Raw genomic sequence first — 11,638 nt, 5'->3', positions numbered from 1 at the left:
GATTGGTTCAACATCAATATAATTTGTTTGTTGTTGTTATTCATTGCTGCTTTGACAATAATTTGGAAGGCAGACTGCAGCTACACACCAGGGAGACATTATGCTGATGTCCAGCACTTTAAAGAATGATTTGAAACAAGAGAAAATTGAGAAATGGATCTGTAATAATTTACTGTCACAACACATGTTTTGGCAACAGCTGGGGAAGGAATCAAAAAAACCAACAAACCAAATTCAATCACTCAAATGTGGAAGGCTTGTAATGCGGTTCAAGGATGAAAACACGACACAATAATATGGTTTATCATGTGCAAACCAGAGTGCGCACACGCACACACACACACACACACACACACACACACACACACACACACACACACACACACACACACAAACTCACTATATATTGTGATTTGTATTGCCTAAGAATAACTTCTTACCACTGGCAATCTCAGGCATCTGGTTTTAAATCTGGTTGCATAATTCAAAAGAATCATAGAGAAAAACATCTGCCATGAATAAGCCTGCAAAAGGTTAGCAAGAGTGAAGACATGATGACAGAAAACAGCGCCATTTTTTATGCTGTCTATTTTAAGACTAAAAGGGGGAATACAGAACACTTGATTATAAAGTGCAAATAGTAAATAATACAACACAATTCAAGAGTTGTTCTTCCCAATGCCTCTCTTGTTTATGGAAATGTTCCCAATCTCAATTACATTCATGTAAAATTGATCTATGGAAGAGACAAATCATTGCTTAGTTTTTTACTAAAAGAGTAGTTATATTGTTTTATAGGTTTACTCCTCAGTCTTGGATGCAAGCATCTTTTTGTCATTTGAAAAATAAGAAATGTGTCTCGACCTGTATCGAACCTTCAAATTGCTGACAGGCTATACGGCAAAAAGACATTCTTTTATCTTTAAGGGTCAGCTCTTTAAGGCATTTCAATCTGTGTGTAGCTCCTGATTCTCAGTGTGTGGCTTACACATGCCTGACTGCCTCCTGTCATCCAGTGCAGCGTACTGGATGCAGGCCAGGATCTTGTGCATATAATCCCCCAGCATGCAACAAGCTCCCGCACGTCCACAGCCAGGTTGTTGTTGCCATGTGGATGGCAAAGCAACAGGGGAACTGAGCAGCTGAAAGACTAAAAACTCATAAAAGGAGAATGATGCTTTCTTATGAAGTTTCTATGTGTTTCTCTCACATTGCAGGCTTTGTTTGGATTTATTTTATAACAACAGGAGGTTAAGAGCTGGAGCTGACAGACCAGAAGTTGAAGTTAAGAGGGAAAATTTCAGGTAAAAAAAAAAAAAAAAGACACCTGAAATTTCTCACTTTTTTCTCACTACAAAACTGTCAAAATGGAGATCTAACAACAATGACAAGCCCACCAGATTAAAGAGACGGTGAGTTATAATATTTCATTTTCAATTATACTCTTGTGATTACAAAGACTATGTTACCTCTCCTTACAGCGTTCTTTGTGTTGTACATATTCAGGCTCTCAGGCGATAGTAAATAACTGTGATTTCACCTTTACGTATTATTTTCACCTTGAGCATATGTGCTCCCACAGGAATTTGGGAGTAGACTCCATCAGTCACTGCTCGGGGGGAGCTGCTTTCATCTCCAGCAGTTAGATTATACAATATTTCCCCAGCTACATAGCTACAATAACTGTCAGTTAGAAAGTATCTCATTTTAAAAATTAGGTTGAATGATGGATTTCCTCTCATTCACATATGCCTAAAAGTGTATGTTTGCAAAAATCCTTTCTCCAAATTAAAAAAAGGTACAAAACAGAACAAACACTAAATATGTCAAATCAAGCAGTAGCTCTAAGAAGAGCTCACCTGTTAAACCTATTTTATGCACATCAGCAGTTTCTCCTGCAAAATGGTCACAGGTTTCAGAAAAATCTGTCCTGCTCTACGGCTTTTTTTTTTAATACCGTCCCTCTTCTCAAATGTACTGTACTTCTGCATGAAGAGAGCTGCCAAAACAGAGGGTGGCTTCACACTTCAAGGTGTTTTTTTTATCAGCATTCTCTGGACAACTTAAACAGCACATTTCAGTAAGTCACACATTTTTATGATGAGCTGATGACAGCTATTTTTAAAGGCTTATTTGTTTGCTGCCTCAATCAGAATTATACATCTTAAACATGTTGATATGTGTTAACATGCAATTATATTTCGACATGTTTGCAGTTAAAAAGCTTTATTAAGAAGCCTGATGAAGTTTTGACTTTGACTTTGACTTGCCCTGTTTTACAGACAGGGCAACCATTTGTTTCCAAGCTGTTTTCAGAATACTGGACCTTACTCTCACCTTGGAGTATAATTTTTTTCTTCTGCCGCCCCCTGGTGGTGGGTTTTGCAAATGTTTCGATTAAGCGAGGTCGATTAAGGTCCAAGGGTTAATTTAACTGCTTTGCTTTTGTACTATTATTTGTCTTTTGATGTCAGTTTTATTAACTGTCGTTAGTCTAGTTGAATGAACAGTATATTGCTTTGGATCTGTATCTATAAATTACCTACCTTAATGAAAAATCCAAAGTTTCACCTGCTCTGCTGCAAAACTTATAAAAGCAATATAAAACTTAAAAGTTTTAAAAAATGATAACATTTTGAGACAAGGACAGTAATATGTGAAATGTGGAATTTTATATACATAGTGTTTAGCATTGAGACAGAGAGCAAAGGGAGTTCATTATACACATTTCCCACTTTAAAACATCAAGTTTCATAAATCTTACTTCTTCAGTCTGACAGTAACGTAGAATACACTAAAAAAACAGAGAGTAAGATCTTTAACTTAGTGTAGCCAAACACTTGATAGCAAATTTCTGCACAAAAACTTTACCTCATCCATCCCATGAAGTTCAGGTATATTGTCCCAAATTAAATTTGCTTTAGATTAACCAAAAGATTTTCAACTCGAGCGACTTGCCAAGCAATCAAAATGTAAAAAAAAAGAAGCATGTTTTAATATCCTTTTGGTCTGCTTATCATCTGCATACCTTTCTAAACACAATACAACAAAAGTGAATTCATTAAATAACAAGAGCTATGTGTTCCTTTGACATATAATTTACCTATGAGGATAATGTTTACAATATTTGAGGAACAGATAATTGAACAGTCGAGTCCTTCAAATAATGTTATGTTTTGCAGGCTGAGTCGTTCTTTATATTTGTGCTTTCAAATAATATCAATCAAATGAAAACCTGGGAAGTTCATCACCTGTTCTTGTTTTTAATGTCTATCTATTCCTGGTGGGGTTTAGTTGATTTTAAATACCACACCACTGGCGCCTCGTGGATGTGTGATGAAACAAATGAGAAAAAAATCAGAGGAGTGCTCTTGTCAGTCGAGTCAGTTGATGTTGTGAAGACACAATCGTCAATTGACACACATTAGTTAAATTGTTAAGAGCTGATGTTAAACAGACAGGGATTAGCTGTTCTAATTGCATTGCAATTGCCGTTGGTGTTTTAGATGTTAGAGTTTAAATTGATCTAAAAGAAGCAGAGCAAAGTCAGCTTGACAATGTGCAATAAAGGAATTACGGAAGCATGAAAAAAAGCTTCATTTATAAAGAACATTTTGCACAGAAATTACAAAATGATGTTGAGCTAAAACACTCGAAGGATATCATAATATAAAAGATAAATGATTATTATACTAAATAATTGAAGTAAAGGTAAAAAAAAAAAAAAGAAAGTCAGAAAAAAAGAGTTTTGAGGAGCTTTTGTATTGAATCACTTTAAGGCTTTTACAATGGCATAGCTGCAACTTCTCTCTTCTTCTGCAACACCAATGCAAAAAGGCTGATGTGCAAGAAAGGGATTGGTAGTCAGACAGCTGTTGACAAAGGGTTAATAAAGCAAAGGTGCTGAATTATCTTTTTTTAATTCAATTAAAAAAAACTTTTATTTGTCCCTGGGGGTAATTCAATCTTTGTCACATTATGAATATAAGTGACTACAGTGTTTATTTGGTTAAAGCGTTGTCTCTCTCTGTCATGCAGGCAGATCTCCAGATGTTTGAGAGGATTGCAGTCCATGTGTGGCTGTGCTGGGGAGCTCTGTACCTGTTAGCAGCAGCGGTGTCATTAACATCGGAAACACGCCGGACGTGCCCTCAGCCCTGCCGCTGCAACACTGTGATGCTGGAGGCAAACTGCTCTGATCGCCAACTTATCACAGTGCCTGATGGTCTCCCAAAAGACGCCAAACTACTCAACTTAACACATAACAAGATCAAGGCTCTGGTTCAGGAGCAGTTCCAGTCATTAACACAACTTTTACACCTTGATTTGTCAGATAATTATTTGGTTTTAATTGAAGTTGAAGCTTTCCAAAACTTGCAAAATCTAATAACTCTGCATCTTGCTCGTAACCACCTTAAGTTCATTCCTGTTGGAGCATTTGCTGGGTTGCCAAAACTTAAAATTCTGGACATAAGCAGAAATGACATCCTAGTTTTTTTAGATTTCACTTTCAGTGACTTGCCTGCTTTGCAGTTTTTAACAGCAGCAGATAATGATCTAGTTTTCGTTTCTTCTCAAGCTTTTACTGGACTAACAAGTCTGCAAGAGCTACACCTTGATGGCTGCAACCTCACTGCGGTACCGACAGAGGCCCTAACACAGCTTGGTGGGTTGAGAAGCCTTTATCTTTACCGACTGGGTCTCACCAAGCTGCTGAATTACTCTTTCCGACATCTAGAGCATCTGAAAGAACTTATCATTTCTGACTGCCCCTGGCTCGAGATCCTCTCAGGAAACAGTCTTTTTGGCCTAAACCTAACATCTCTTACCATTCGACACGCTAACCTTAGTGCTGTCCCTTACAAACCTCTTCATCATCTTGTGTATCTTGTATTCCTCGACCTTTCTTTTAATCCAATCACTTACATCCATGGGAACCAGCTTGGTGATTTGCTGCGCCTCCGAGAACTTCATCTGGTGGGGGGGTCGTTGTTTCATATTGAAATTGGAGCATTCAGGGGTTTGTTGTATCTGAGTCTGCTGAATGTATCCAGAAATCTTCTCGCCACGCTGGAGATGGGAGCTTTTCATTCAGTGGAAACTTTAAGAAATCTGGGACTTGATAACAATCCCCTAGCATGTGATTGCCGTTTGTTGTGGTTGGTGCAAATACGACCAAATCTAGATTTTGGTGGAAATTTACCAGTTTGCACAACCTCAGTCCAATTCCAGGATTTACATTTTTTAGACCTTGAAGAAGAAGAACTCCCAGGTGTGCTTACATGTCGACCAGCCCGTATTGTGAACAGAAAACGTCAAGAAGTGAGAGTAGATCAGGGACGCACTGTGGTGTTTCATTGCAATGCAGAAGGCGACCCTGCGCCATCTGTCTACTGGCTGAACCCACAGCTAAAACCTGTATCATCCACAGGTAGAATATGGGCTCTCTCTAATGGCTCGCTGGAGATTCGCTATGCTCAACCTCAAGACACTGGCACATATCTCTGTGTGGCATCCAACGCAGCAGGAAATTCCAGCCTGCCTGCCAGCCTGCAGGTTCGAGCCTTTCCGAAGACTTTCAGAAATCCCTCTCATCTCAAACGTTGGTTCTTCTCCCCAGGTGTGAATGGATATCAAAAAGCACAGTTTGATTTCAAGACATTACTGATAGCGGCAACTATTGGGCTTCTGTCATTTTTTAGTTCTGTGAGTGTTTGCTTCATTTTTATGTTCTTCTGGAGTAAGAGTAAAGGGCAGATAAAGCACACAGCCAACATTGCATACGTGCCACGAAGAGCCATGTCATGTAGTAAAGGAGCGGCAGGAAACCATACAGAGACAAGCAGGTTCACCATGAAACTGATATGACTTCAAGCACCAAGAGTTTGCAAAGCCACAATGTAAAACATTAAATTTAATTATCGATTTCTAGATCAAAGTAAGTGAATTTTATAGTAAGTTGACTTATGTTGGACGTACTGACACTTTACTTATTAATTCAAATGTAGCCATGTTAGCTGGACGTAAAAGACAGAGTGAATTGTGACGGTCAAAGCATCTAAAGAGGATTGTCGGTACATTTCAAGAAATTCAAGCTTGAATTTGTGTGTATCCAGACAGAAGTGCAACCAAATGGTAGCAACCAAAGTAAGCTTTAAGCACTATTTTATATGCATGATGCATGTTATATTTGGAGCAACAATTATCAAGTTGTTTGCTTGTTGTTTATTCAGTTTATAAATAGAAACAGCAAGAAAAAAACCAAAAGTTGGACAGAATGGGCTGGGACTTTGTTGACTAAGGTTTTGTTTTATCAGTTTCTTTTTCTGATTTCTACAACAAATTTAATTCATGAGATGAAAAAATAATTGTGGGCCTCTGGTAGCTCTGACATAATGACACTATTTAACTAGAATGTTGATCTTATATTAAGGTTAAATTAGAAAATGGCATGTACCCTAATTCATTTTATAGTAGCTCTTTAGAAATTTTTTCTTAATGTTCTCTGTAAGTAAGCCTTCAAAATGAGCATTAATAAAAAAAAATCTGGTTAATAAAAAATATTATTACATCTTCTTTGTGTCCTCAGTTTCATGGCTCTTTGACCTTTTAATTAAAACAAGAAGGCTTCTCACACACTGTCTCACTTCATAAATGACACATTTATGTGATCATGCAACGTTTGTGCCTAACCGACCCTTCATCAGGTATAATGGCAGTAATCTTATAGTGTTAGACAAATATAAATGTAAACTTTGGTAAGTCTGTAGCAGTGGTTTGAGATCTGCAACATAAAAAATAATAAACTTTTTGAATAATGATGTATTGAAACTCGAAATAATTCGGAAACTACTTCTACAATCTATTACGTCTTCAACATATTAGCCAATCAGATCCTTGTTTTATGTGCAACCTTTAATTAGAAGGATGAACAAGTCTTATCGCCATAACAACAGCCTCCTCTTGATGACGTGATTTAATTTACCAGCCGTATTATTTAAAAGATAGAATACTAACTAAAAAACCTCCTCATTGGATATAAACTAAGATATTAGTTATTTTATGTAAACTAAAAAGCGCTTAAGCTATTACGCCGGAAGTGCAACAAAGTACTCCGGAAGTGTTTTGTTGGCTACAAGCGGGTAGCAGCCAGTGTTAGCAGTCGGCTTTTTACTTAGCTCGTGTAAATGTTTAGAAACATTTATACGAATTTACGCTTTAAATATCATCAAACATTATTCATACATTCTATAGATATGGCGACGGACAGATGAAAGAACCCCAAAGCAGTCTTTTATAGAATCCGGTAGCTCAACGTTAGCTAACTCAGACCAAACATCGGTGAGCTTTGTTTATAAAATAATACAACACAAACTAATAATAATATAATAAAAACAATCATGACTCTGGCGGTGGGTCGAGAGCCCAGAAAGACTGCGGGTAATCGCATGTCCAAATTACTAGATGCTGAAGAAGAAGATGACTTTTACAAGACGACTTATGGAGGCTTCAACGAGGTGAGACACACACACACACACACACACACACACACACACACACACACAGAAGGTAGAAGACCACTTCTAATGATAAATTATCATCCTAAACATTCACATAACAATTTATTATTCTTTGAAAATGTAAATATTGTGTCAACAATCTGTTAATATTCTGATCATTAAATGAACAAACTGCCACCAAGCAAACAATCATTGAAACACGCATAAGCACACACACAGACACAGTGACACACGCACACACACTCAGTGACACACATTCCTGCGTTATGTTGAGCTCAATAAATAAAATGTTTGATTAAATACTAAATTTTTTTTAAGGTCGAATACATTTAGTCTCTCATCATTAGAATAATTAACTCCTCTTTAATGCTGCTGATTTAGTATTTGTAATATATATTTTTATTTAAATATATTGTAATCAGATTATGTTGTGATTTAAGTATCTCTACCTGATGGACTGGCACCTGGAATATGTATACTCTGATTGTAAGTCTCCTATCTCTGCAGTCAGAGGAAATAAGTCACTTTGATCATGTGGACGCCATTTCTCATGCAGTCGATGTCGAAACTTTCATCATAATTCACCTGGTCAACACGAGTCATCAGTAACAGACAGAGACTCCCAGCATATACAGACCTGTCTTCTTCTTTTTTTTTAACCGGTGAACACATCTGTGAAGACTGAACGAGAGTGCCAGTTTTTTTACTGTTTCAAACGCAAACAGAGGAAAAAAAACGAATCCAAACGTTCTGTGTGTCAGAAAATGTAACTCTTAATTTATTATTATACTACTTTAGAGGCTTACATTTAAGAGATGATGATGATTTGCAGCATCAATTTGCAGTCTGGATAATTTTCTTCAAACAGCTGCTGGTTCAGGGGTCGGCGTGTGTAGGAGGATTTGGCAGCGGCTGTCCAGGCAGTTCTGACGTTATTCTCAGTAATGAGAGAGAAAAAAAAAATCACAAACAAATCCTGTTATGCCTCAGTCATCTCTGCCAGCACTGACAGGAAAAATGAACCAATGCCTGAACATTTAATTCAATTTGAGGTCTAATCTGACTCTTTTTAGAAATCATTTTTTTCATGCAGTTTTCTTTCTGTTTGCTTTTGTTTTTTTTATGGTTTTCACGTCACAGTGAGATTACACTGCAGAACTCTTTGAAGTTTAACCTTCAGTAAATGTTCAAGCTTTTATGGTAACCTGCTCAGCTTAACTCTACATCTCAGAAGTTCACTCACAAACCTTTCCTTGAACAACTCTTTATAGCAAAAAAGCACACTTTTATTGTGCATGTTTGTTGTTGCATGCAGTGTATAAAAACAACACTATATTTGAGTATTTCTATTGATTCCATCATAGATTAAACTGTTGCATGTAGTCTGAATGTGTGTAGCATAAAGAGAAATTTTTTGCACCTCTGATTTGTAACATGATAAAGAAATGACCTTGATAAAAATGTGACAAATTATCAGCTAAACATGAAGAAGATTTAATTGTTTCTGAAGTAATGGGTTACCAGGCTGAGTATTCTGACTGTTGTTGCATTAACCCATTTGCCTTTGAAACTTTAAAAAAAATATATATATACATATTGTTGCCAACATAATTCCCCTTTTGGGTTTCTTCAGGAATCGGGGGATGACGAGTATCATGGAGACCATTCAGACACAGAGGACGAGGTGGACAGCGACTTTGACATCGATGAAGGTGACGAACCTGACAGCGACCAGGAGGACGACGCACCGAAGAGGAAGAGTCGGGTTGTCACTAAAGCTTATAAGGTAGCGATGATGATTTCAGGAGCTTTAAGACCTTAATTTAAAAAAAAAAAACTTCTCCATATATAACTGAAAATATCAAAAAAATAAAACTGTGACCCCTTACTTTACTCTGTCTATGGAGTTCAAACATTTTTATGGTCACATTTTTAAGCTGGTTTATTAACAATGTATGAAGTGGTGGAAAATTAAAAGATGCTCTATGTTTTTGTGTCTTTCAAAGGAACCGATAAAAGTAGCTAAACCCAAACCCAAAAAGCCCTCAGAAGAACAGAAGAAGACCGAGAAAACGAAAGTGGAGCTCAAAAGGAGGATTCCCCAAGAATTCCAAGACTTTGCAGAGAGTAAGATGTCAACAAATTGTTTGCACTGGACGCATGTCTACACACTTTTTATCTCCTTATAAAGGATCGCTCAGACCTCATACAAATGTAGTGATTCCATCACAACTGAATCAGACATTTCTCTTTTTCTTGTACTAATAATTGTTAGTATTTTTAGTCACAGTTGTTTTAAGTCAGCCATGTGCCTTCACAATTTTCTAGCTCGAAAGTCTGTGCGACAGTCCACCAGTGAACACACCAGAAAGACCAATCTTCGGCTTCAGGAGCGTCAGGATGCCCCCCGGAGACGGAGAGGTGCTCACCGTGACCGGCCCCTGACCCAGGAAGAGCTGCTCGCTGAGGCCAAAATAACAGCAGAGATTAATATTCGATCTTTGGGTAAAAGCAACTCAGTCATGAAAAAATGTTCTGTCCTCACTAGAAAGTGCATCATCATCATACAAGGCAGACAAACCTGTTAGTAAGGCAAACATAAAATAACTGGAAAACATGTTGACTGTGAACTGAGGTGGTTTTCCTTTGATTATTTCACTTTATGAGTTTCACTTGGTAAGACACCATATGTTGTGCATTCTGTATACAGAGAACTATGAACGTCTGGAAGCAGACAAAAAGAAACAAGTCCACAAGAAACGGCGTTTCGAAGGACCAACCATCCGCTACCACTCAGTCTTGATGCCGCTGGTCTCTCACTCGGTCTTAAAAGAAGAAAACGTGGATGTTGAAGGGTAAGTTTGATCTATTGCGAGATAATCGGATTCAGAAAATAATTTGAGGGAAGGTCATCTGACTTCATTGAACCATTGTTTATGTTTTATAATCTTTAATCTGCTCCAGCTGCATGGATTTTAGTATTTAATCTGTTTTTGAATATTATATACCAAAACATGATTTGGTCAGGATGACTGTTTTTGTCTTTTGGCAAGGATTTAAACCCAGCAAAGGCTAGGAAACAGGAATTATGAGAGAAAAAGGATACGGTGTGTTTATGAAAAGATTGTAATTTGGTATTTTGCTGTACCTTAAGGTTGGATCAGGATGTCCCTCAGGCTGCAACACAGAATCCCACCACACCTTCCCAGCAGCCTGCAGGTGGCCTGTGCTCCCGTACTTACATAACCTTCAGCGATGACGAACCTTTCGAAGCTGCCTTTCCACACAGCGGCCAGTCCAGTCCTCAGCTGCCTGTCCAGGAGCTTTGTCCAGTTACCCACAAGGCTGCGCTGTACAGAGACCCGGTCACTGACATTCCTTACGCTAACGCACAAGCCTTCCGCATCATCCGGGAAGCATACCGCAAATACGTGGCCGCACATGGATTTCCAAACACATCGGGAGGGGCGACGGGCCTGGACTCTTCGGCAGCGAAGGGTGCCCGGCAGAAAATGGTTGTTAAGCAGAGTGCTGTAGGAACATAGATTACATTTCCAGCAGATTCAGGAGCTACACCCTTTTTGACATCTTTTTTTATTTTTATTTTTACATGTGCTGGTTCAGGTAGAGTGTCTTGACATATTGACATTAAAAACAAGTCACTGTTCAAACTGTCAATAAATTTACTTTGAAAAATAGCCTACATTGCTCGTATCTCAATCCGTACAGAGCTTCAGTGGCTCAAGGATTTATCGTAAAGCTTCACATGTTTTAACATTACATTTTACTTAATGAAGGAATTAAAAAGTAAATGCCTTGAATGCTGCTGTGACTGGATGGCATGAAATCAGAGTGGAGTTGTGGCATTTCAGTAAAAAAAAAAAAACATGACTGGTGGTATCATTCAGCGCTAAATGTTAAATATTATGCACTAATATATCGACAAATCCAGGTTAAGAGGATGATAAATGAAGGTTTGTGATTTGGAGTAGGTTCTGCATCAGCTCTTTAAGATCAAGATCTTTAATACTTCAAGTCATGGTTTCCACTGTCATGATTTTGGGTTTATACAAATTAAATCACTAACTTTAAATGTCAAAGTAAAAAATACTCTAAAG

The 11,638-nt window shown here is 37.8% G+C and overlaps 2 protein-coding genes across 2 annotated transcripts; both read left to right on the top strand.

The window, feature by feature from the left end:
* Positions 1 to 1,085: 1,085 nt before the first annotated feature.
* LOC306839051 (leucine-rich repeat and immunoglobulin-like domain-containing nogo receptor-interacting protein 1) lies at positions 1,086 to 6,696 on the top strand. Its single transcript, XM_079367525.1, has 2 exons — positions 1,086 to 1,412; positions 4,039 to 6,696. Exon 2 carries the CDS (start codon positions 4,051 to 4,053, stop codon positions 5,866 to 5,868), a length of 1,818 nt encoding a protein of 605 aa, XP_079223651.1. The 5' UTR covers positions 1,086 to 1,412; positions 4,039 to 4,050; the 3' UTR covers positions 5,869 to 6,696.
* Positions 6,697 to 7,077: 381 nt separating this feature from the next.
* vps72a (vacuolar protein sorting 72 homolog a) lies at positions 7,078 to 11,218 on the top strand. The gene is made up of 6 exons (XM_079367921.1): positions 7,078 to 7,517; positions 9,154 to 9,306; positions 9,527 to 9,647; positions 9,849 to 10,025; positions 10,231 to 10,375; positions 10,675 to 11,218. Exons 1-6 carry the CDS (start codon positions 7,401 to 7,403, stop codon positions 11,063 to 11,065), a joined length of 1,104 nt encoding a protein of 367 aa, XP_079224047.1. The 5' UTR covers positions 7,078 to 7,400; the 3' UTR covers positions 11,066 to 11,218.
* Positions 11,219 to 11,638: the final 420 nt, after the last annotated feature.

Source organism: Symphodus melops (assembly GCF_947650265.1).
Source record: "Symphodus melops genome assembly, chromosome: 18".
Classification (NCBI taxonomy): Eukaryota; Metazoa; Chordata; class Actinopteri; order Labriformes; family Labridae; genus Symphodus; species Symphodus melops.
The sequence above is the reverse complement of the archived record's forward strand: the minus strand, read 5'-3'. Positions and strand labels throughout refer to the sequence as shown.